Source organism: Miniopterus schreibersii, assembly GCF_964146895.1.
Source record: "Miniopterus schreibersii genome assembly, chromosome: 5".
NCBI classification, from domain to species: domain Eukaryota; kingdom Metazoa; phylum Chordata; class Mammalia; order Chiroptera; family Miniopteridae; genus Miniopterus; species Miniopterus schreibersii.
Genome location: NC_138106.1, coordinates 44008457 through 44035507, shown reverse-complemented (window position 1 = coordinate 44035507; position 27051 = coordinate 44008457). Strand labels below are relative to the sequence as shown.

The window sequence follows — 27051 nt, the reverse complement described above, 5'->3', positions numbered from 1 at the left end:
ATATTCCATTTTACTTACCTGATTAGTCTTGATCAATGTAAATGAGTATAGTTAGCTCTTTTTCTTTAAGGATAGAGGAGGGGAGAGTGTGTCATAAGATATACAGATCTTAGTAAGTGAAAATTTTTTCTGCCTACGATTCATTATGATTTTATTCCTTAGGAGGCATTGCCCAATTAAGATGAATTTATAGTGTCTTTCTTAGTGTACAAAAACTGATGATATGAGAAAGTCACCAGACACAGAGAAATGGCAGGGAACTAGGTTTCAGAAATATGTATGATCTGTAAAGTTATTAATCAGAGAAATGATCTCTGACAAAAAGACATAAGTTTTTAATCTAATTTGTTATTATTTTTAGAGGTTACTATCCTAAGATGCAGCATGTCCAAATAAATTTAGTTTTTGAAGACTAAGAAGCATGAGAAGCTTACATGGTTTTATGGATGTTTTTCCTTTGTGCAGTAAAACTCTATGTAGTTTTTCATCAAGTTATCATAATATGATTACTACAAAACACAAGAATTTTTATTAATGTAGTTCATCCTTCCTCAAATTATTAAAAAAAATACTTCAATCAGTATCAGAGATTGCTTCCATTGCATGTCATCCCATGTGGCAGGGCTGCACCATTTTGTTTGTTTGTAGGCATTTCCTTTAACATTTCTAACCAATTGTGTGTCCCAAAGCAAAGAAACCCAGAAGTTCTTCCTTTTCTAGCCTGCCTCTTGATCATTTGCATTTAGAGGCAACCTACTTGGTTTTATCTAGATGCTAATTTAACAAATCTCTATTAATGGTAAAGGTGATACCTTTTTAAAGCAGCAAGAAAACCTAACAATCTGTCTAGCTTAAAAATAGAAAATCATTTCCTCAGCTTTGGAGAATTAATTTTAAAAATAGAAATTCTAAATATGTCTAAATACAATTTATAGTGCTTTTTTTTTTTAGTATCAATGAAAAGGTAGAATCTCTATCTGCTAATAGATTAATAACTAATGTTTACAATAGAAATCATCTCACATGAAACTAATTTTAAAATAATGACTCAAGTATTGTTTTACCTTTCATGCTTGATGAGAATTTTTGCTTTCTTTTATGAATCGCTTTTGGCTGTGATTTTTTTTATTTTTTGTAAGTCTTTAGGTCCTTTTACTGTTTTAATAAATTAGAATTAGTAAATATGCCATAAGTAGCTTAGCTTTTTCTTCTAAAGAGGATTGCCTAATAATTTACAGTAATGAGCAGAACAATATAAATAGTTGGATGAATCGTTTTAAAAATAACTTTGGTTATTCTGTTTCTGTGATTATATGAAAGTAGGCCAAGTAAATTGGCAGTTGTCTCCTGTTTGATAGCAATTGTAAAATGATGATTTAATTTTCTGTTTTGCTTACCAAATTACTTGCTGAATTAGCTGCAGAATGGTTGAAAACAAAGCACCATTTATTTCATTGTTTTAATGTATACAAATGTATAGTCTTATTTACAATATAAATTTATTTCCGATTTATAATAAAAACAATTATTTGGGGGGAGAGATTTTGGTTATTTTGAGGAACCTCAGGAAAAAACAAACAAATTTTTACTTTAAAGCAATTATTATTTGATGATAGCATAAAAGGTAGCTTTTGTTAGGATTTAAATTGTTGACTTAAAATGAATCAAAATATAGTAATTTTACTTCTTGAATCTGTGGTTTTAAAATTGTTTAAAATCGTTCTTTCAGTAGTTATTTCATTGGCTCTAGTTTATATAAAGCAAAACAAAACAATGTACTTCTCAAAATATAATTATCATAAACTGATTTTCTAGTGCTTTCCCAAATATTTTGTACCTAACAACAACTGAAATAAATTGTGTTTGTGAAAATTTAATCTATTTTGTATTTATTTAGACGCTGGTTTTCAATACAGAACAATCAGTTGGTTTACCAGAAAAAGTTTAAGGTATGTTTTTTGTTAAGTAATTAAGTGAAAAACCTTCAGTGAATCCCCAGTTTTGGTTCTTTATCTGTTTGTCTTGGGAAAGCATTGAAGTACATAATTACTCATGTGTGGGAAATTACTGTTAATTAGTTTTATGTTTGGATGTGTATAAGAGGATTCAGAAGTGGAAAGTATCAACATTCAATACTTAAAAGCAGAGTGATTTTGAATCCCGAATTCTTAATTCCTAGCTTTGAGATGGATTTTTTCTGACCCAGGGTTAATACTTTTTTTCTTCATGTTTCGTTGTCTATTTGTGTGACAAGAATAGTACTGCCATTCCATAGTACTATTTGGAGACTGTAGAAAAGGATGCCTTTAAGAAATATCACCAAATGGGCACAGGTGATAATATAGAAATGGCATTAAAATGTAACCTTGAAGTAAGTTAAAGAAAAACCTCTAAATATGTTAATGTTGTTTTTATATATTCATTTTTCTGAACCTTATTTTAAGCGTGAGGAATTTTTATTTATTGGAAAGGTGTACTGAAATTACATGTGACTTGACAATGTGACAATTCATTTCCCTCCTAATGTCTGAATGTGCGGCCTTGACCTCTTTGGACATTTCCCTCTGAAGGCACTGATCTCTGCCTCTCCCTGCTGTGCCTCAGCTTCTCTGCCCTCCCTCTCCTGTCACCAGCCTTGTTGGTGTTCAGTCAGAAAACTACAGTTGCAGGTGATAGTGGCCCAGGAGAGACCCTGGGAGGTTTGCTTTATGTGGAAAAAGGGTATTGAAATGGTCTGTAGACACCATGCAAAGCATGGAAGATTTTGTTTCCTTCACACACGTCTTAGCTTTTTCTTTTTTTATTTTGAAGGTTCTGGTAACCTGTGGTGTATTTTTTTCTGTTTTCCAGTGACCTTGTTTTTTTATTTTCCTCACTTTTCCTTACCAATGTCTCTAACCACTATGCACAGATAAACTTGACCTACAAACTCCTTAACCTGATCTGTAAAGAATGTACAGAGTTTAAACACATCAATAAATACTTCAACTTCCACCCCCCCACCCCCCCGCCTCCAAATTAGAAAAAAAGAGCCATTAGTTAATTGCTGACTTGGCTTTTACCCAGTTAGCCTTTATGAGTGATACATTCAGCTGTAAATTTAAAATAGTCACTTTACTCTTGAGGTGACACAATATGAAATTTTACTTGTTTGGTTCTATGGTTGCAGTTTTTTTCCACACAGGTCCTTTATTTTAACCAATTAGTTCATGGTTTCTTCTACTCTGATAAACTTCATTTTGATTTATCTTTTTATTAAGTACTAGGAAATGATAAAACCTTTCTTGTTTTAAGAAGGATATATATAGGCACCCCGCCGTTATTTAAAGCTTGGCTCATTAAAGACTTCTTTTATGGAGGAAAGTAGTTTTTATTATATGTGAGTAGGGACCCAGGTGCATAATGGATATTGAAGAAAATTAACAGGAAGCTAACATTTATTGAGCACCTACTAATAAATTGCCAAGTTTTGGACTAAGCGTACACTATTTCATTTAATTCTTATACAGCAATTCTATGAGGCAGGTAAAATTATTAACAGGGCAGAATTACCTTTATTAGTTATAACTGTGTTGATAGCTCCTGTTTCTAATCCAAAATAAGAAAAAATATACATCTTTATTTTTTTAAAATATATCTTTATTGATTTCAGAGAGAGGAAAGGAGAGGGAGAGAGAGATAAAAACATCAATGATGAGAGAGTCATTGATCAGCTGCCTCCTGCACGCCCTCAACTAGGGATCGAGCCGCAACCCGGGCATGTGCCCTGACCAGGAATCGAACCCTGGTCACCTGGATCCTAGGTCGATGCTCAACTGCTGAGCCATGCCCAGCCGGGCTGAAAAAATATACATCTTTAAAATGAGACCATTTATTCCAAGTAATATTTTTAAGTATTATTGGTAGTAGTATTTAAAACCTAGATTGATAAATATGGGAATTCTGTTTCCTTATAGGATAACCCCACTGTGGTAGTGGAAGATCTAAGGCTCTGCACAGTGAAACATTGTGAAGACATAGAACGGCGATTTTGCTTTGAGGTGGTCTCTCCAACAAAGTGAGTGGTTCTAAAGAATTTGAGAGTTGCTTTTATGTTTCTATAGTTTGTCTTAAAGAACTTTCAAGAGTAGAGAAAGATTTGGGTTTCACTTGTGATATTCTGTGCTAACTAAAAAAAAGCATTTTAAAAATAAATTATGTTAATTAGTAATTATAGGTATTAGAGTTAGATTTCTATAACTTGTACCCAGTATCATATTCTTTAAATTCCATAAAGATTATTGGTGTGGCCATATGAAAACTTTTTAACTGTCATGGATGATAAAGTGAACTCATAGATCAGTCTTTTTAAAACTATCATTTTATATTTCTACCCAATAGAAAAAAATGTGTTATGTTTATATGGTAAGTTTGTTTGATTTCTTTCCAATAGGTAACTTACTTCATTGATACCTTGATTTCTTAATGAATACACTCTGTCCTAAAGATAGATGAAATAAAATCTTTCTACAGAAATGATTATTTTTATTAGAAAATTATTAAATAACAAAGTCGGCAAAAAAGTAAACCTTATTATTCTTTGGGTTAATTTAGTGACTGAGAAAACAATGTTATTTCCTTTTAGAAGTTGTATGCTTCAGGCAGATTCTGAAAAGCTGCGCCAGGCATGGATTAAGGCTGTTCAGACCAGTATTGCTACTGCTTATAGAGAGAAGGGTGATGAATCAGAGGTTAGTAAACACTACTGCAATACCAAATGATAAGTAGCCCAAGGTTTTTCATTTTAGTTGCAACATTGTATGATTATAACATTCTTTAAAATTTTTTTAATAGAGTTATATGTAATTGACAAATAACCTTTTATTAGTTTGACATACACCATAATGATTCATTATTTGTGTATACTACAAAATGATCACCACAGTAAGTCCAGTTAGCATCCATCACCATACACAGTAACAAAGTTTTTTTCTTGTGATGAGACCTTTTAAGATTTACTCTCTTAGCAACTTTCAAATATGCAATATAGTGTTATTAACTATAGTCACCACACTGTACATTATATCTGCATGACTTACTTATTTTATAACTAGGAGTTTGTATCTTTCGACCCCGTCCACTCATAACATTCATCTTTTATGGAGGATTATTTTTTTGGTAATTGAAATAGGGTTTATTTTTAAAATCTAGATTCAATTTCTCTTTTGTTTACTACTGTTGACTTTACCTATCATTAATAAAAATGATATTTTTATTGATTTTTAGAGAGGAGGGGAGGAGAGAGAGAGGAGAAAAACAGTGATCCATGTGAGATCCAAGCATCCATCAGCTGCCTCCTGCATGCCACGCCCCCTACTGGGGATCGAGCTCAAAATCCCAAACCCCGGGCATGTGCCCTGACCTGGAATGGAACCAGCAACTTTTTGGTGCACGGGACAATGCCCAACCAACTGAGCCACATCGGCCAGGGCGGCTTTACCTATCATTTTATTTCAATATTTCAATATATGTTTAATTCCATATTTGAATATTGTCCCAGTTTGACATAAGATATTCTGATGCAAGTATTTTTCCCAAATATTATTTTAATTAATAATAAAATATTGACTTGTGAAAGGTATTTAAAATTAAAATTGGGTAAAAAGTAAAAAAGGAAGGCTCAAATTGTCTCTTAGTTGAAGTCTTCCTGCAGGAGAAGATAAGCTGAATATGGACTCTGGAGTCATAGTCTGGCTTCAGCTTCCCAGTGAGTTTGCAAACTCTTGAGCAAGGCCAGCAGTGAGTCTTGAGAAATGGAACTTACCACTTTGTTCAGTTGGATCCTGAAAATGAGTCTTTTGTGAGTCCACGCATGTCTGAAAATGTCTTTATTCCATTGTCATATTTGTTTGATAGCTTGGTTGGGTTAGAATTTTTAGGTTGGACATAATTATTCTTAAGAATTTTAGCTGCATTGTTTTTCTAGTTTCCAGTGTTGCTATTGGAGTCTTTCTTAGTACTATCTTTTGTAGTATTCCTCTCCAATTTCCCTGTTTGTTTGTTTCTGCCCCCTGGAATTTCTTGTCTTATCTTAGGATTTTCTAATTTTTTGTGTATTTTTGCTCTAATTTCTGAGAGATTTCCTCAGTTAATAATCTTCCAAACCTTCTATTGAATATTTCAGTTCTGGTAGCACATATTTCATTTCCGAGAGTTTCTTTTTGTTTGCTGAATGCTTGTACATGTAAACCTGTTCTTTTTTCATGGCTGCATTGTTAGAGCCTTGACTATACATTATGATAACACAGGGAGCCTTAAGAAAAATCCCAGTATTAGAGTACACCACTGAACAGCTGAATGGAGTTGGAACCCAGGCATCAATATTTTTTAAAGATTCCTAGGTGATTTCTGTGTACATGTAATGTTGAGAACTATTGTGTTAGAGGCTTTCCTTGGCTATCTGGCAACCTGCTCATGATTACAAGGTAACTGAAAACCTGTTTGGAAGCTCTGAGTACATAGTTAGGACTTTGTTGACTGTGAGCTTTGCTAAAGTCTGGAGCATTTATTTTTTGAGGAACAACCAGAGTTAAGAACTTTGGAGTCTTTTCAGCAAGTATGATTCCCTAGAAAACACTCACCAGTCTCCTGCATAGGGGTCTAAGGGGCTTCCTGGGAACTCATTATTGGGAGTCTCAACATTCAGTGTGTATATATTCATTTAATCTTCTGCCTTCCACCCTTTCAGGTAAACCCCATCCACATACTCTCTGTTTGACTTCACCAGAGAATAAACTTTCAGTCATTTTAGTTTATGAGTAGAGAGCAGTCCCCTAATGGCACAGAGTTGGGGAGGGGATCTGGGACTCTAACTGCTTGTTAAACAATCATTCTTCCACCTTTTATTCCTACTTCCAGGGTTAACTAGTATAAATCAGCGATTTTCAAACAGTGTGCCACAAGAATTTTTAAAACGTGTAATACCGGACTATTTAGTCAGGTGCACTGACCTCTTTTCCCTTAGATTGTCAAATAAAAAAATGACAAGAGCCAATACAACAATAGCCATCTAGTGTGTATGAATCAAAATTATACCTATTTTTTGTGTGAGATCAGCAAAAAATACATTTTTTGGTGTGCCGCAGAATTTTAATAATTAGTTTATGTGTGTGCCATGAGATGAAAAAGGTTGAAAATCTCTGGTTTAAGTTCTTAAGCCCTCTGAATGTTACATGATGTAAATTGGTGAACTCTGAGATTTTTCTTACTTACCATCCTTAGATTTGGCCTAGGTCTGTTCAGTTACCATTTACCCATTTTCTAGCACATCTCCTGGATCATAGGTTGATGCCACACCGACTAGGCTAAACCCAAATACCTTTTAGGTCATATCTTTAGGATCCCCAAACTACATCTTTCTATTTGTTTATTATTGGTATAGACTTTTCTATGAACTTAAAAAATTAGCTTTTTGCTTATCTGCCACCTTTTGCTTGTTCTAATAGCTCATGACATTCTTAGATATTGTGTATTCTATTGTTGATTCACTCTGTATTTATAACTATGTAACCAATCTGTTCTTTAGTAAAGGCCCGTACCATTTCCAGTTACTCACTGAAGCAGTTGAAACAACTTTCTTGCAGTTCATTGAATACCTTGGAAAAACTTTGTATAAAATAATACTTACTTTATTCTTGAGTCTTAATAGTCTCATGTTTATTCCCTCTGTTTCTCAATTTGCCTCTTTAATAAGTGTTCTCCTTTCTCTTTGACATTGTATCTTGTACATATGTTCATTGTATCAGTGTGTGTGTGTGTGTGTGTGTGTGTGTATGTATATATACAGGGTGTCCCAAAAAATGTATACACACTTTAACAGCTGATAGCTCAGTTTTGAAAATGAAATGTATTTTAATAAACACTGTCTTTATAATTATTCAAACTGTGTATATATTTCTCCCACAAGACTAAAAGCCAGTTGACGGAGGAATCTGTATCTTTCCATTTTTTAAAAAATTGGTTTTAGAGAGAGAGGTAGTGGGGGAATAAGAGAGACAAAGAGAGAGAAACATGAATTAGTTGCCTCCAGCACACGCTCCGACTAGTGATTAAACCTGCAACCTGGTATGTGCCCCGACCAGGAATCAAACCCGCCATCTTCTGGTGTACAGGACGACACTCCAACCAACTGAGCCACTTCAGCCAGGGCTATCTTTCCATTCTTAAATCTCTAATGCCTCCAACAGTGCCTGGTTTAGGTCCATAGTAGGCCTTCAATTTATTGATCAGAATGCAACATGTATTATAATTTTTTTTAAAACAAATACAAATAATTTTTAATTCTTTTAGAAGCTGGATAAGAAATCATCTCCATCCACAGGAAGCCTGGATTCTGGAAATGAGTCAAAAGAGAAATTATTGAAAGGAGAAAGTGCATTGCAGCGAGTCCAGTGTATCCCTGGCAATGCCAGCTGCTGTGACTGTGGCCTGGCAGACCCACGGTGGGCCAGCATCAACCTGGGCATTACCCTGTGCATCGAGTGTTCTGGGATTCACCGGTGGGTAGGCCTGCCCAGGGTGAGGGACTTCTTTTGGATAAACACACATTGTAAATTATCATATCCCATTGGTTAGAAGGCCTTTTCCCCTTGCCTAATTTGACTGCCAGTTTGTATTTTTTTACCTCTAAAGTGGATACAATTCTGGTTTGTGAAGAGCTTTTGAAGATTTTGTTTCACCATTCTTTGTATTAAATCAGAAGATGTAGTCCTATATATATATGTGTTGAGGGCTATATTAGAGACTGCCACATTGTAAGAGAAAATTAATTTGCATAATAAGCAAATGGAAGTTGATAGTTTTATATATTAACAAAGTCTTTTTTCCCACTTAGGAGTCTTGGAGTTCATTTTTCAAAAGTACGTTCTTTAACTTTAGACACCTGGGAGCCTGAACTTTTAAAGGTAAAATAAATATTTGCTAAAAAATATTTCATATTTTCACATAAAAGTTCAGGAATTTAGAACCTTTGTTTACAAATGTATGAGTTTTTCAGTGCTAACAATGAACTATATTGTTTTGGAACATAACAGGCTATTTTGACAAATCTGCTGTTTTCATAGTGGGTTTTAAAAATTGCTAAGTTTATGTAGTAGCACTCTTAACTCCAAGTCAGTTCACTTTTTAAGGAAACTAGTGTTCCTACATTTTTATGCTTTCTCAAAAAATATCTTAGGTTCTGTGCCTTAATTTTAATCTTTTATAATTGTATAAATTCTTGATAAAAATGTGAGACATATTGCTATAGTAAGCTCTATAATGGATTGGCATGTTGTTTTCAGTATGTTGTTTTCATGGGGTTATTTTAGCATAGGACCATTTGCAAATTTACATTTGTCAGGGTAGTAGTCATCAAATCAAGACATCCTTTTCCTGTGTGTAAGGATTCATACCTATGAAAATATCGCAAATAATTTTAGATCACATCTGGGGTTCTGATAAGATTTACAAAACTCATAAGTTAATATTCCTTTTAATTCCCCCCACTTAAAGGTTGCAGTATACTCTTCATTTATTTCATCTGAAAATTGTGTTCTTAATGTGCTTCTCTTTTTATTTCAATCTGTAAATAAACTGGTAATCCTGTCAATTATGTAAAGTAAAAAATTTGCCTTGTGAAATTATTCTATAAACGTCTAAATGAAAGTGATAGATTGGCTCCTAAGGTAGAGCCCTACTTACATAGACTCTATTAATTGCTATGAATTCAAAGGTGAAGAAAGTGGGGGGAGAGGGGTAGAGATCTAATTTCTGCATCAACTTTGTGTATAGATATGAACTCAGTGGGTTCAATTTAGAAAATTTGAAACAACTGTGATGTATTAAAAAAATATGACTGAAACATTTAAAGAAAATATTTTGAAATACTTATATATATGAAGTATGAGGGGAAAATAGTTTACTTCAGTTCTGAGTTGTTTAAAACTTGACCTGTCTGGCCTTAGACTTATTTCTTGTTTACTTTACCAGACACTGTGAATAATATAGAGGATTGTGCTAGCCATGGTGGGGGAACAGAAAACTAGTAGCAGGTGGGAGAGGAGAAACCCTTTCCTGTAGGAGTGGTAATCTCCAGGAGAGGTAGAATGACAAATGGTGGTATTGCTCTCAGCTCGATTCATTTTGCTTTAACTTGAAACTTCTTTGTGGAATGAGAAGTTACAGAATATGCAAAAGGATTAGCTAGCTGTACTTGCTCTAATGACCTTTATAATATTTTTAGGAATTTCTAGCTTATTTTTCTTTTCCCTGCCAAACAGCTTATGTGTGAGCTGGGAAATGATGTTATAAATCGAGTTTATGAAGCTAATGTGGAGAAAATGGGAATAAAGAAACCACAACCAGAGCAGAGGTACTATTTCAGTTGTCTCAACTTGTCATCTTCTTTTTGCCTAATTAGCAATATAGCTTTGATCTTATTTTACTATAATTGATATGTAATTATGAAACAGACTGTTTAGAAGAGATCGGTACTGCCTCTGTTAACATGTGGCTAGATAATTATCTTTTATTGATGAGACAGTCAATTATAGTCTCCAGATGAGAATCTTAAAAATTAAGGTTCTATGTAGGAATGTAAAAGCTCTTAGCAGTTAAAGTAGACCAAAGTTTCATTAGCTGCCAGCCTTTAAAAAGAGATAATCTGTTCATTAATGTATCTAAGGATCAAGTTTCTACTATATCCAGTGAATAATTTTACATTTTGAGACTTAGTTCAGCAAGTATTTGTTAATCACTTGCATTATGATGCTGTAGAATTAAAGGTGACAAGGTAAGGGAGAGTACTTAATTGCTGTGTTTGAAATTATACTTCTACTTCTATATACGGAGGCTCATTGAATAGAGTGGCTAAGGGTGCCTTCAAGATACATAATTTGTTTTTCTTTTTCTTTTTTTTTAATGTTTTTAGTCTTTATGATTCTTTAGCATTAAAATTTTATGTCATAATCCTATGTTGAGATTTTACATTTGACTAAATCCTTATGTATAATCACTATTATTTTAAAGTTATTGCTCTCTAAAACAATATCACTTAAATCAGATTATTTATTAGCTAGAGCATGGCTGTTTGAGTTACTTTAGACCTTGAAATATCCTGTTTTAGCCAAAGACCTAAGCATTTTAAAAAGATATAAGAAAAGGAATAGAACAGTCTTGGCATTTTATGATTCTATAAGAAATCAAAAGTGTAAAATGTCACATCTTTTCCCCTGCTTAAGTTAGAAATACTATGTTGTTTTAAAGTAGTTGTCTTGTGAAAAATTATGACCATCAGTAGTGACAGTTCAATATGTGACATTATTGGAGTAAAAACGAAATTAAAGCACAAAGGCCTATATATAGAAATGAATGGGTACAGAAATTTAGACAAGAGAATGCCAAATTAATATTTGTGATTTTTTAGTTAATTGTTTCTATTTTATTTGAACATGAAATCATAGCTCATTAACTATTTGGAAGGAAAGTGCTGCATAGTGTCATAGATTCAGTTTTAACTGGCATTATATTTAGTGACTTGGTTTGAAACAGTCAATATGTAATGGCTTCTTTCAGTATTAGTCATGCTCAGAGACTAAGCAGAACATCATGGCATTTTTATGTTTAGCACACAGGAGAAACAGGCATATATCAAAGCAAAATATGTGGAGAGGAAATTTGTGGATAAATATTTTATATCATCATCACCTCCTGAGCAGGAAAAAAAGATGTTCTCCAAAAGGTGCGAAGAAAAGAGGCTGAGCATTTCTAAACTTGGGCCAGGTGACCAAGTCAGAGCATCTCCCCCAAGTTCAGGTATTACAACTTACTTGTGTATATAAATATTTTCAAATGCTGATGTCACTTTCTTAATATCTGAATTAGTAGCCACTGTAGATTTTTTAAGTGCCAAAAACTATTTTCTCCTACATATTCTAAGGAAAAATTGTATTTCTCTGTCTTTAAAACTATTAAATTTAAGTAGGTCTGGGTAATTCAGATTTTTAGGTAATGTGTATATTCTAAGGAATAAAACTGCTTAAAATGCAAGGGGAGATGGGAATTATAAATCTATCATGGCAGAAAGCCCTAAATATCTGATTAACCACCTAACATCCTTCCTATTTTTTCCTTCTAAATTTTTCCCAGTAACGTTTTTTTCCTGCCCTTTTCCCTTCTTATGGCCTGCTTTGTGCTTTGCTAACTTGCATGTCCCCAGTGGTTGCTGTAAATAGCGACGAGGCCAGGCGGGAGTCTCTGTTCTGTCCTGATGAGCTAGATTCACTCTTCTCCTACTTTGATACCTCTTCAAAACTACGTAGTAGTAAGTACTACTCTTGTGGAGCATTCCAAGTCTGTGCCAGTGGTCATTGTGCATTGTGGCCATTTCTCTAGATGTCACCCATTGTCTCAGGATTACACATTACTTACAGTCATACAATAAGCTAAGCTTTTCACTACCCCTTACATCTAATGGGGTAATGAGATGTATTACAACTCTGAAAATAAGTTTATTTTCAGGCTTTGTGATTGATTCATATTTTGATAAGCTAAGTGCTCAAAAGGATTAAAATTGTATTAAATGTATTCTACTTGTGGTGGCTGAGTTCACACTGATGTATCAGAGTTAATTTTAAACCCTTGTTGTTTGTGGGAGGTTGTTTTCTTAATGACTTTTTAAAAATCACTAGCTGATTTTTCTTTTAAACAGTCAAAAGTAATGACAGTGGAATACAGCAGAGCTCTGATGATGGAAGGGAATCTTTACCCTCTACAGTGTCAGCCAATAGTTTATATGAACCTGGTGAGTTTTGGTGAAATTCAGTGTTATTTGGTATTATTTGCTGAAAAATGCATGTTTTAAATGCCTAGTCTTGGTTAAATAGTTTCTAAAGGAAGTGATTAGTCTTTTGGAAGAAGGAGTGATACAGTTAAATGAAAAGGCAGCTCTTTTCATATTTGAAAGTTCTCTCCTTGCTATACAGTCTTCTGAGCCTCATGATATACGCTAAAAGTACCTTGTCAATGGCTAAGGAATATTTTTTTCTTAAATTTTTATTTATTTATTGATTTGAGAGAGCGAGAGTGAGATAAACAGACACATTGATTTTTGTTCCACTTATTTGTGCATTTCATTGGTTGATTCTTATATGTGCCCTGATTGGGGGACCAAACCCACAATCCTGGCATACTGGGACAATAACCAACTGAGTTACTCGGCCAGGACTAGCTAAGAATAATTTTTAATCCACATATGTCTCTTTTTTTTTTTTTAAGATGTCTTTATTGATTTCAGAGAGAGGAAGGGAGAGGGAGAGAGAGATAGAAACATTAATGATGAGAGAATCATTGATCAGCTCCCTCCTGCACACCCTTGACTGGGGATGGAGCCCACAACCTGGGCATGTGCCCTGACTGGGAACTGAACCTCGATCTCCTGGATCATAGGTCGATGCTCAACTGCTGAGCCACGCCAGCCAGGCTCCATGTATGTCTTATTACTCTTCTCTTTTTTTGTGGCTATTTTTTCTTATTGGGAGAAAGAGATCAGCAACTCCCTTCCATGAGTTTTTTTTGTGCTTTACTGACTTGTGCTTTACTCCTATATTCTCTCCTTTGTGATTTTTAGTCATTTTGGTCTTGCAGAATGCTCAGGGTAGTAAGTGTTCTTCAGATTCTTTGAATTCCTTGTACTGCAAATTCTGATGGTGTTGGATCATCCTAGGACTAAAGTAAGGTGTCATCTGGTAGTAAAATTCTTTAGGGATTCTTACTGCCTCTTCCAGTCTTTAAGTCTAGGCTTATAGGAATATACCTAATTTTAATCTAGTACAGAGTGATTAACCTACCTATTGGGTAGTGGCAAGACCACGAAAACCTAACATACCAACTTTTTATGTGTTTATAAGAGAAGAAAGTTGACTGCTTGGGGAGTGACTAGTCTATTGGAAATAAAATATCTTTGTGAAAATCTCCAGTCAGCTCATTTTGTTAAATTAGTGGTTCCTCATGCCACAACTTTCACATTGTTATACAATTAAGAGTTCATTTAAAAAAAATATTGTGGTAAGTTACACATAATGTAAAATTATCATCTTACCATTTTGAAGTGTACAGTTCAGTGGTATTAAGTCTGTTCACATTGATGTGACTCACTGTCTCTACTATCCATCCACAGAACTCTTCATCTTACAAAACTAAAGCGCCATGCCTATGAAACAGTAATTCCCCATTCTTTCCCTCCCCAGGAGCTCATTTTTGATGATGTGTTTATGTTTGCTTTTCAGAGGGAGAAAGGCAAGATTCTTCTGTGTTTCTTGACTCTAAACATCTTAATCCAGGACTCCAGCTTTATAGGGCTTCGTATGAAAAAAATCTTCCTAAAATGGCTGAGGCTTTGGCTCATGGTGCAGATGTGAACTGGGCTAATTCAGAAGAAAACAAAGCAACACCACTTATTCAGGCTGTGTTAGGGGTATGAATTTGTACCTTGAGGTTTTCAGTAGTTAGTAGTAAAACATGTAAAAGAACAATTCATTCAGAACATGGCTTTAGTATTATTTTTTGTTTTAAGAGATGGTTTGGAAAATTGAAGAAGAAGCTACTAATGATTTCTGGGCATCACTCTGTGGGCTCAGTTTTTTTTCTTAATGGAAGAGAATTCTGGTAATGAAAGTAGTGTGTTTTGCTAGATCACAAACTGTAAATTGACTTAGAAGTAGTTCTTGGGAAGAAATAATGTAATTTATCATTTTTCTACTTTTACTGGGGGGTATTTTCTCTTTCGAGGAGAATGAATTAGAAAGCTGTTAAAATAAAGTAAACACTGTTTTTAATGGAAATATATTGTTGTGTGTTTTTTGTACATTGTTTTCTTCTTTCCTCTAAGGGCTCTTTGGTGACATGCGAGTTTCTCCTGCAGAATGGTGCTAATGTAAACCAAAGAGATGTACAAGGGCGGGGACCACTACACCATGCCACTGTCTTAGGGCACACAGGGTAAGTGTAGTGCTTACATATTTAAGTAGGTTTTACTTGAAAAATTACTTTGAAATAATGTTTTGCTTTAAGAGATGGGTTGGAAAATAGAAGAAGCTAGTAGTAATTTCTGAGTATCACTTTGTGTAAGTTCAATTTTTTTTCTTTAAAATTCTTTTTTACTTGTTTTTTAGAGAGAGGGAAAGAGAGAGAGAGAAAGGGAGAGAGAGAGAGAGAGAAAGAAACATTGATTTGTTGTTCCACTTATTTATGCATGCATTGGTTGATTCTTGTATGTCCCCTGACTGGGGATCGAACCTGCAACCTTGGATTATCAGGATGACACTCTAACCAACTGAGCTACCCGGCCAGGGCTATCAATTTGTTTTTCTTAATGGAAGAGAATTCTGGTAATGAAAGAGTGTAAAATACAAGTCTTTTGCTAGATCACAAACTTTTTCTCAGATTAAGGCCAGTAGGCAGAGTTTGTAAAATGATACTTTCCTATGACTTATAGTGTCATGATGGAATTTGAAATTTTTAAAATCTCATTCAGAAAAAAAGCTGTTACTTTTTAGATAAGAAAATTCCAAAGCTTACTTGGAACTTCACTTGTCATTTATATCAATCAATTTCAATATTTAAAACTTAGTGAAATTATGGCAATTTTTATCAAACAGCTTTAAGTCTGTGTTTTATTTATGCATGTATACATACATTGTGTACATAACACATATTTTATAACTTTGTACATTTTAGTTTTCCCACAGGGTAGCTAAAGTCAAATTTTAAGGTAAATTTTTAATCTGTGCTATTGATACTGTAACTTCTTGGAGCAATATTTAGACTCACAAAACAGTAATGCCATGAAAATAGATTTTCTATTAGAGGGTACAGATGAAGTCCCAATGTTGTCCTTATATGAAAAGTTTGTGGATGGGTGATTGTTCTTTCATAAAACATCTCAGGATATCCAATTTATTACCTTGACAAGCAAGCTGTTATTTTTTCTGTTTATTTATAGCATCTTCTCTTATTTGTTTTCTTTCCTTCTATCAGTCAAGAGATTCAGTTCAATAACTTCATCATAAAAACTTTTCTATACTTAGAAACGATAGTATTTAACTCATTCTCTATTTTCTTCTTGAACAATCATACTTCTTCCCATTTTACTTCATGGACTCCATTTACTCTTTCTTTCATTTTTTAAAATTTTTATCAACTTCTTCAAGTTATAATATTTGTGGAGTATAGCGGAAGGATTACTTCCTATTCTGCTACTGTATATATCATTAATATATTGTGATGTTAACATTACCTTGGCTTCCTTCTTCCCTAAATAATGACCTTGAGTGATTTTTGTTGTAAGTTTATAGATATCTCTGTATATCTTTTTATGATATTCTTTGAGGGTAGAGACCATAATTTATACATCCTATTATGCCATATAGCAACGTTAAATATGAAAATGTCTCTAGACTTGTAAAATGCTGATTATGGTAAATTTCTATTATTAGAGTCAGTGTTCAATAAATATTTGTAGAATGAATAAGAATTTGCTAATGGCCCGGCCGGGCGTGGCACAGCGGTTGAGCGCCGAGCTAGGATCCAGGCAATCGGAGTTCGATTCCCGGTCAGGGCACATGCCCGGGTTGCGGGCTCGATCCCCAGCAGGGGGCCTGCAGGAGGCAGCCAATCAATGACTCTCATCATTGGTGTTTCTATCTCTCTCTCTTCCTCTCCTTTCCTCTCTCTGAAATCAATAAAGATATATTAAAAAAAAAAAAAAAGAATTTGCTAATGAAAATGTTATTTCTTTAAGTTAGGTAGTGCTTTTTATTTTTTAAGGTAAATACTAACTTATTTCTTATTAGCATTATCTCAAAAATGCTGTTTGCTTAAAACAGGCAGGTATGTTTATTCCTAAAACGAGGTGCCAATCAACATGCCCCTGATGAAGAAGGGAAAGACCCATTGAGTATAGCTGTGGAAGCAGCCAATGCTGATATAGTGACCTTGTAAGTTTTTTCTTTTTATTTTCTTATTTCCCATGCAATATATCACTTGTATAGGGTTTTAGTGTAGAGTTTCCTGTGTAGGTATGAACTTTAAACTTGGCCGGTTGTTTACTATATACCATATACTTCTCTAAGTACATTAAAGGTATTAAGCACTTTACATACATGAATTTTGTTCTCACAACAAGCCTATGAGGGAGGTATTATTATTGTTAGCCTCATTTTATAAGAAAGCCAAGCCACAGATAATTTGAAAAACTAGTAAGTGGTAGAGCTGGGATTTGAAACCAAGAATTCTGGCTCTAAAACCCATGTTCTTAGCCACTTCTGTTATCCTGCATGACAGGAATAGAAAACCAATGATTTCTCTAAAATGGATTCTTTAAGTCTTAGTACATATTGTGATGGGGATTGGATTGGTACAGTAACAGGCAGTTATCTTGCTACTTCGAGAATTGAAGGATTATAAATTAGGGAGGACACCTGCATTGGTGTTAGTAACTATTGCAGTTGCATTGCTTTTGGACGATGATACTTATAGATCTGTTTGTACTTATTTTTAAAAAAATACTCTATTTTAAGCTAAAAGTGCTTATTTTTGAATATTTGAATACAACTTAATATGATCTGTTAATGATTTTTGAGATCATTTTAGATCAAAGTTATTTGTTACTTTGGAATCTAGAAATGTGATTTCACCTACTTGTCATTATTATGTAGGAAATCTCAAGCATATGTTGTATGCAGTTACTTCTTCTTTCTATTCTGGGCTGAATGAAGCCCAGAATTATTGATCCTCTGTTATATGAGTAGAGACAGTTCCATTCACACTACTAAATCTCAGTCACTTGCAAGGAGAAACTCCCACGACTGCCTTGAACTCCTGAGCTCCCACTGAGAATTCTTGACTTGCAATATATCACCCTACCCTGACCCCTGCTGAATTAAAAAAAACCCACATCCTTTCTCTGTGCTCAATTTTCTTTTCCCACTGGAGGGGTTATTGTTACTGTGCAGGCTATTGTAGGGAAATTTTAGAACTATTTAAATCATTATAGATTTACAATTTAAAAAAGGTAAATTATTAAAGAAAAGATAGGGATAGTATAGAGAAATGAATCTTGATTTTGCAGGGTTCCCAGCCAGTTTTTATAGTAATAGCCCCTCTTCCTCAAAGGTAACCTGTTAACAAATTATCTAAATTTTCTCGTATTACTTCGTGTGAAGACTTGAGTTTCACTTAAATAATTTTTGAAAATATACGTCCTCTCTGAAAAGTTGAAATGCTAGAGGGAGGATTTCGGCGCCATTATTAATTCACACATTGGCTGAAAATGGAGATGGAAGGGATTTGTGGTACTCTGGAGATCGGGAAAGCCCACGTCAGATGCTGTGTTGCTAGGAAGAACATGTTGGAAGGGAGTGATAGAGGTCTGGTAAGGCAGTACAAAGTAAGAGAGGGGTACCAAGGGCATCATCTGTCTGTTTCGAAATGTCGTTTAAAGTCAATAAGAAAATGGGACGAATCTTCCTAACCCAGTGATGCATGTCTCCCTGCTGCCAGGATGAATAACCCCAAAAAGAAGGCACAGCTGGTGTGGTAATCTTGGGAAAATCTTGGTCACCCATGGTCATTACTATGTTTGTATATCAAAGTATATTCCCAGTATTTAGAGATAGTACACACTGTTTATATGTCCCGAACTACCTCACCTTGAGGTGAACCAGAATGAACTTACGACAGGCCATTGCTTCCATGCTATAGAAGCAATAGTTTCAGCAGTTGGCGGTTAAAGTTTGATAGGCTGCTGTAGAAGCCAGGAATGCTCAGGGGTCTGGAGGAAGCAAGCTGCCAAAGGTGCTGCAAGAATCCTGCTTAAATAAAGCTGAAATGCACTTGCTGTCTTCTCTCATGAGAACTGTGTAAAGCGAGATACAATTATTTTTATATCTCAGATGGCTGGGTCTAATAAAATAAAAGGCTGTTTATTTTAGTGGCAAATATGGGTTAAAAAAATTATACTAGTACACGTTTTACCTGCTTATATAATTCATTAGTTTATGAATATTTATATTGTATAACTTCATCTAAAAGTGCTTTTGTTTAATTTTAGGTTACGTTTAGCAAGAATGAATGAAGAGATGCGGGAATCAGAAGGACTTTATGGACAGCCAGGTCAATATTCTACTAATAACCATACCGAAATGCAGTATAAGAAATGCATTCAGGAGTTTATCAGTTTACAATTGGAAGACTCATAGTTCTTTAGCAAACTAACTAAATATTAGAGAGTTTTTATAACTTGTAAATTGTGAGTTGTTAAATATGTACTGTACCTATTGAATCCTTGGGGGTGGTTAACTCCTGGGCCTTTAAATATCCTCAGCTATTGCCATTACGGTTCCCAGTCACTCGCTGTGTTTAACCCTGGCTGCTGAGCTCTTTCTCTGCCGTACAGACGTCTTCCATATGCATTCCAGTGAAGTGAACGGGATGAGAACATCTTTATACACTTGTAGCAGCACAGTAGTCATTTTCTCTTTGAGGTTCTCCTCAACTGTCAAGTGAATATAAGAAAATGGTTTTCTTTTTGTTATTCAGGGAATTTCTATAAATTGTGTTCAGGGAAAAAACAAATCACCATGTTTCGCAAATAAAAAGTCAGTATGGAAAATACCTAGAAAATGAATTAAGAGTTTTGTACTGTGATATAATCATGAATTGAAGGTTTAAAATAAAATTTACCAGGAGGTTAGGAAGTCCATACTGGGAGTAGAGTAAGTTTAAAAGGTAGAGAGAAAAGGCCTCATTTTCCTTGTAGCTTTGCCCCAAGCAGTCGTACAAGATCTGTTGGATAAATGGAAGTTTTTGGAACAGTATTTCATGAACCTGATGGCAAAGTAGACTTATTCCTATTAGAGAAATCTAACTCAGGATCAGCTTGTCTCATTTGGAGTAATTTTCACCCTTGAGTGGCGATGCTGAGAAAAGGAAGAAATGCTGTGGTCAGATTCCTCTCTTTGGTGAACATCAAATAACTGGCTCTGCAATGTTAGGAATTCGAGGACATGAGTTACTAATGTACCTGTTTAAATTCATGTACATAGTAGACATCTTTGGAATTCATAACTAAAATAATTGAAATTGTTCAGTATATTTGATTTTTTAATGAATATTAATATATTATTTAAAAGCAGGTTGATAATATCTGTTTTTGTTTAAATATGTTTTGAAATTTCTGTACTTTACTAGCTTCAGCCATTTACTTTTATTTTGATCAGATAACATATAATTAACAGAAATATGAGACCATTCTTTTCTCAGAGGACTGTATTGACTACTTATTTTTGGTCTAATTTAAGAGGGAACAAGTAACTTTGAGAATAGAGGAACTTCATCTAGATACTTCTAATCTAGAGTGTCCCATTTAATCCTATGGATCAAACAGTGCTGCTGACTCATGATATACCAAGATATAAGAGAGCTGATTAAGGGTGAGGTCTCAGTGTTAATTCTGAATTTCACCCATTTGTCTTAAACTTGAATGTTAGATTTTAAATATTAATATTTCGTAACATATACTTAAGTTATAGTATTACTGGGCCATTTTTGAGGCCTTTGTGTTTAAGCACTTTAAAATAAAAGTTATTCAAAGGCTATGGCCAATATTTATGAGATAAGAGTGATCTTCAAGATTTTAAGTTAAACAATTTTTTCCCCCCTGAAATTTCAAACTTAAATGTTTGGTCAGCTGCTCTTTCCTTAAGGTGTTTGCTGATGAAGTTACACCCAACTGATTAGTCAGAAGGTCAGTGGTTGACTTTTCTCTGGAGTTGGGAAGCTTGAAAGGACAGGGCCTCTATGTTCTTGCAACTTCTAGTTCCACCCAAATTGCTTGGGCTTCTGTCACCATTTAGGAGCATTCATATGTCTCTTTCACTGTCGTTTTATGTATAAGTTTATGAGTATATACTTTCCACTCATCTGTAGAAAAATAGACTTTTGCAATTTATTTGAATGAAAATTTGGAAAACAAAGCCTCATTTTAAAAACAAACTTTCTTACTACTCTCAAATTTCAGTTTAGAGGTTAAAAAATAGATTAGAATTCTGGAAATGGTATATCAGCAGAATAAAATGAAATTTTGATCTATTTGAGGATCATCTTGATAATTAGATTTTTCCAATTTTTCTAATTAGATTTATTTAGAGAGTCGTATATTTAAAGCAGAACAATTTTATGCTTATACAGGCGACATGGTGAAATGGCACAGCAATTGCTCTCTGGCTGTTTTTCTTTTCCTTGATGAGTCTTTGGAAAGCAGATACGTTTGCTTAGGCAGCAGGTCTTTTTTCCCCCTTCGCCTATCACTGTACATTTTTCTCATAGATTTTGATTGGTTATTTTATCTAGATACTTTTTTGTTGCCTACCATATGAAAGAAGACCTCACAATTCTGGATAATTTTTAAATGCAGTTATTTTCAATCTTTTGATAATGAAGAGCCCTACCATTTAAAAGACTCAGATATTATCTTTGGGAATCATGGACTATTTCTAGGAAACTCCACTTCTGAATTTTCTGTTCACAACCCTGACCTCAGACTCTGGATTTTTTGCAAGGTGACCTTAAGAGCACATGTTTCCTGAAGGGAAGATTTATCTATCCCTCTTTATCAGTTACTGCAACTCTTAGGAGAATTGGATTAGGGGTGGTGTGTGAGATACCATGCCCTGCTCTGAATTGATGGAAACCAGTTTGGTGGTTCCCACAGTCCAATTTCTGGTTCTAGGATTCCTCTTGATTGCTGGTACTTTCTTAGCTGGTTGAAAATCACTGCTTTAGTTAACCGCTACTGGTTATGTTATGTGAGTATATTGCTGGCAAAGGCTGATCACTGATCTAATCCGTACAAAAGGGGGCTGTAATCAACACAGAAGGGGCAGGATTAGTTGGAGGTGGGGCTTCACCTGCTGCCATCTCTTTGCTCAAGAGCAAAATCAACAAAATATTGGGTCATTGTAACTGCTGCCGCAGTGGCTATTCTGAGTACCAAAAATCAAAAACTGTTTTAAAGTATCAGCGGAAACACAGCAGTCCACATTTTAACAACTCAGAACTCTCCAGGCACATAGAGAAGTTCACTTTCTGAAGAGAAATACAGTGAGGTTAAGTAATTTTAAGGATATAACTTAGCACTAAAAATATTGGGTGATTAGTTTACCATCAATAATAAACTGTTAAATATACTTCTGTGAACTTTCCAGGTCATCATATTCTGGGTTATTGTTTATATATTCTAGTGTAGACAAGTTATAGTTTCCTTGGAAAAAATTCTAAGTGATTAAAATTAGATTTAAAATGTAAAGGATCACATTGAAGTCAATTTGTGTTAACTATATTAACTATCTTAGTCACTCTTGTTATTGTAACGTTTGTTTTTTGACCACACATTTTGAAGCCTAAGAAAGGTATATCGATAGTCTGTTATTTAGTGTTTTATTAGAAACTGAATGTTAACAAAAAGTTTCTTGTGTGTGTGAAGGTGAGACTTCCTTCTGTATTGTAGCAACTTTAAAAATGTATTCAGTAAGTGAAACCAATGATTAGTGTAGCACCAACACTTTCCTTCAAGGAAGCTTTTAATTCAGTGAATAAAAGATCTTATAATTTGTTTTGCATGGTACAATGGTTCTACTAAAATGTACTTAGTAGATTTGTAATAGGTACTAGATGATTTTAAAATGAAAACTGAAAAACCACAAAAAGAAAAATCCTACAGCTTGTTATACAAAATATGCATTGCTAACAGTAGAAGCCATATATTGCCATTGCACTGTTGTACTACTTACGAACGCTTATCTGGTGCTACCTGTAAACTATTTGGCATTAGTGTCTGCTTGACCCTTCTCCCTGTTTCTTCTTGAATGTATAATGTGTGCCTTTAAGTTACTTCTGGTGTCGAATGGTAGAATCAGTGTGGTATTTTTGTATTATAATCTGCACTTTATACTTTCTTGGAAAGTAAAATTCCAAACTCTCCAGTTTAAATAGTATTTTAAAAATATTTATAATGTTTACAACAAATATTTTGAATATTTTAATTCAACATCTGAGATAAGAAAAATTTTAAATATTTTGTATGGTTTCTTAATTGATATTTAATGTTGGTCTCTTCTCAGTTTATTTTATATATTTTAGAATGGCTAAAAATGGGAATAGATTGTAGTTTGTCTTTTAATGTGGAAGTAAACTTTTAACTTCCACATGGGTATAGTTGGATTGTCTTACCAGTTGTTCCAGCATACCAACTTTTATTTTTATTATTTTAGCAACAATGAGTTCGATGTTACTCTTAGCCAACCCTATTAAGATTCTCTCCTTACTTTTTTCTTTTTAAAGTAGATTGATTGATTCAGGTTATGAGAAATTTCCAGGGTTAAATGAAAAAATATAGAGAGATTTTAATAACTTGCTTTTTACATAGACTAAATATTAAAAGTGACTAAATATTGAAAGTATTAAAAATTTTTTATTGAAAAATTTGGGTTATGCTCTTAGACCTTTTTACTGGATCTCTATCCCCCTCCCAAACTTTTTTCTAATTCTCTAGCTTTTGGTATGACATCTGTTGCCTCAAAAATCTCACTTTTCAAAAGCTGACAGAATTTACTGCACTATTGACAGCAACTGTAGCAAATGAGTTTGTAGTAAGATGGATGCAAGGTATATTCTGGGAAATAATTATAAAATCATGTTGCAACAATAGTCATGTAAAATAGTGCTTGACAGGCTAAATCTTGAAAATGGACTATGCCGAGCTTCTGTATAAAGCTGATGTTTAATAGGAAGCATTCATGATGGATGACTCATCTTGAAAATAAGATTTTATTTTATGCAAATCCTTTATCTGAGGAATAATCTGTATGTGTGTATATATTTAATTTCTCATGACAAGAAATATAGTATCCAGTCAGCTATAGCATCAATATATATAATCTACTTCTCTACAAGCATATTATATGTATATATATATGTCTATTCTAATTTAACATGTTTTTGGTATTTATTCCCCTTTTTGTCATAGCATTCTGGCTCATATGACCTACAGTAAATAAAAAACTTCTGACTAAATGTGAAATTATGATTTTATAGTCATTTTCTAGGCTTTATCATTTTATAAGCTTAGTAAGCAGTGGATTAGGTGCATTAGTTTTAGTTAGGCATTAAAGTTAGAGTTAAGAATTTCTTTTTCACATGCTATTTAATTTAAAATGCCTTTTAATTAAAATATAATATTAAAATTGGCTTTTTTCCCCCTCCCCTGACTATCTGTTTTGTCTTGTTAATAACTTGCATCCATCGGAAACACTTAGTGTTTGTTTTGGGTCTTTCCTTTCCGTCACAGGAAACATTTACTTAAAGAATGCCTTGTTTACTATACCTCACTTAGAATGACTTTTATTTCTCTTGTATTAATAAATGTATTTCTGCACATTGCTTTAAAATACTTGCATCTTTGCTCTTTTCTAACTCTGAACTTTCCTCTGTGGCTGCATTTGAGGTGCTTTTTTCAGGTATAGTTTTTTTTCTTTCACTATATATTTTTCCAGCATTTATATTTAGTTCATCTTTTTTCTTTCAAAAATGCTCATCTGAACAAAATTTTAATATAATGAATTATTAAATAGTTATGAGTCATAAAAATGAATGTTTATTAATTTTTTTTCATTGTATAAATTTTAAAAGTGTCCTTATTTTACTTTCATGCAGGTGATGAAACTTATCAGGACATTTTTCGTGACTTTTCCCAAATGGCCTCCAATAATCCAGAAAAACTAAATCGTTTCCAGCAAGATTCACAGAAATTCTGAATTTTTTTAAGAAGGGGAAAAATTTAAATCTGGTGACTTCCTAATGTATGGATATGAAAACTCACAAATTTTTACTACTTTAATTCTACTTAATTTTAGTTGATGTTGAGTAGTTTGGAAAAAAGGTACCCACCCATTCATTGGTATAAAGTAAAACAGGGCTTTAGTAGTTTGAAGAGAAGCCTACTTTAGGACCTCAAAAAAGGAAAAGGGCCTGTTTAAAGGGCTATTTTTATAGATAAAAGCTGACTCTAGACTTAGATCATCTTTAGGTTACTAGATCCTAAGAGTTTAGACAAAAATCTCTTTTTTTGCTAGTGGATGGTAGTATTGCTTTTTCTTCTATGCATTGTGCCTAGTGTCATTCAGTTAAGCATGTCTTGCATCACTGGGAGCCGACCGTCCTGCATGTCTCAAGAATATATCTTTTCTTTAGTTTCCTGGATAATTTTCAGTGGTTCAGAAATTGTTTTGTTTTGTTTTGGTAGCCTAGCTGTCATACACAATATGGAATTTAATTATTAACGTGAGAGTATGTTTCCCGCATTTGCTCATAAATGCAGTTATACTCCTTAGGTGTCTGGCTATTGTCCAGTACTTTAACATATGGTCAGTGGCTGTACAGGTAGATACAGCTCAGTCCTTCAGTTTTATTCCATTTTATAAAGCAAAAAGAAGCCCTTAACAATTTTTTTAAAATCACCAAAAGATTCTCAGTTATAGAAATTGTAGTTATTCATTGTTGGGTTGACTTCTTAAAATCTTGACAAATTTATTGATGTAATAAAACTGTGTTTCAAAGGTTACTTGAATGCTGCAAAATTATGCTTTCGTCAGATTATAACTTTCAAAGGAAAAGATGATTTATTAAATAATGTAGAACATTTTTATATTTGAAATTTGTCCTTCTCAAGATACATTTTTGCTGTTGGTCATTGTGAAAGAAAAACCTCTTTGTAAAGGGAGAAAAAAACTTCACGTTTTTCTTAGCTTTAACTAAAATATGGCATTAAATTGCCTTTTAATTTTTCCAACATCTATCCTGTGTCCTTGGTGTACACAGTGTATATTCTTTTAAATTGTAACATCTATATATAGCTTTAGTATTTGGTTATATGAATCACAGACCCTTAAATTCCAAAGTATTATGGATATACAAATTTACCATTTATATGCTTTAAATTAGTCTGATTCCATCTTTGGTTGACATATCTTGTCAAGAGTATAAAATAATTTAGTAATTTGCCTATGGTTTCTTTGTAATATTGTCAACAATTAAGTTTAATCTTCTTGTACAAGTTACATGTGTTATTATTGCTCATACTGTTTCTAAATAAGGGAGGTTTTTAAACTTGAGTTATCAGATAGGTAGGTAAATAATATTTGATTGGGTAGAAGTACATTTTCTAACATCCCTTCCCCCTAATAACTAGAGTTTTATAAATTAATTGACCATCAAAATGGAATCTGTCTAAACAGGAATTACACCGAAATAAATTCACATCACATAAAGGTTCCATGTTTGGCCAAATTGCATGCATATAATGCTTATTTAGTAATAATCACTGCATATTAGATAAGAATAAAAACTATTTATGAATTATTTCTAAGAAAATGCTAACTTCTAAAGCCTTGTATTGTAATTAAAACAATAACAGGAACATGAAATCTCTGTTTCACCTCAGAGTCACAGATTATCTGGCTTGGCAAAAGTCTGATTTATAACATTTTTATTAGAATGTAATTTGAGATCAATTTTTTTAAAAACTCAATGATAAGGAAATATGTTGAAAACAAACAGAAAAAGAAAGAAGAAAAAGAAAAGAAAAAAAGAAAAGGAAAAAAAGAAAGAAGAAACAAACGAGGAAGGAAGGAAGGAAAAGGGAAGGAAAGAAAAAAAAAAAGAAGAAAAGAGCGCCTCACTTTTCCTTTGAAGTGCCTCTTTCTGTTTTAATCCTAGGACTTCACTCCTAAAGCTCCTAACCTTTATCTGAGGAAGCCTAGGCAGTTTCCTTCTGGATCCAGCCATTGGTGCTTCAGAAAACCTCTGGGATCTCTAGCTGTGAAAGCAATCCTTCATGACACTCTTACCTCTTGTGGCTTGAGTCATGAGTTGTTAATGTGGCAGAAATTAGTGTCTACTTATATGTAATGGGTAGAGATG

General features: G+C 33.7%; 1 protein-coding gene across 5 annotated transcripts in view; it reads left to right on the top strand.

Annotated features, from left to right (window-relative positions):
- ACAP2 (ArfGAP with coiled-coil, ankyrin repeat and PH domains 2) overlaps positions 1 to 26677 on the top strand; it is a 116090-nt gene extending 89413 nt beyond the window's left edge. For 4 of the 5 annotated variants that reach the window (XM_081138556.1, XM_081138555.1, XM_081138558.1 and 1 more), the window contains 13 exons: positions 1898 to 1949; positions 3957 to 4057; positions 4625 to 4730; positions 8329 to 8537; positions 8873 to 8942; positions 10299 to 10390; positions 11645 to 11832; positions 12728 to 12820; positions 14304 to 14491; positions 14906 to 15015; positions 16902 to 17012; positions 19127 to 19188; positions 24787 to 26677. In XM_081138556.1, coding sequence (XP_080994682.1) covers positions 1898 to 1949; positions 3957 to 4057; positions 4625 to 4730; positions 8329 to 8537; positions 8873 to 8942; positions 10299 to 10390; positions 11645 to 11832; positions 12728 to 12820; positions 14304 to 14491; positions 14906 to 15015; positions 16902 to 17012; positions 19127 to 19188; positions 24787 to 24887 — 1483 coding nt within the window. In that variant the 3' untranslated portion in view covers positions 24888 to 26677. Of the gene's footprint in view, positions 1 to 1897; positions 1950 to 3956; positions 4058 to 4624; positions 4731 to 8328; positions 8538 to 8872; positions 8943 to 10298; positions 10391 to 11644; positions 11833 to 12235; positions 12341 to 12727; positions 12821 to 14303; positions 14492 to 14905; positions 15016 to 16901; positions 17013 to 19126; positions 19189 to 24786 lie in introns of all 5 variants that reach the window. The other variant, XM_081138559.1, reaches the window with a different exon arrangement.
- Positions 26678 to 27051: the final 374 nt, after the last annotated feature.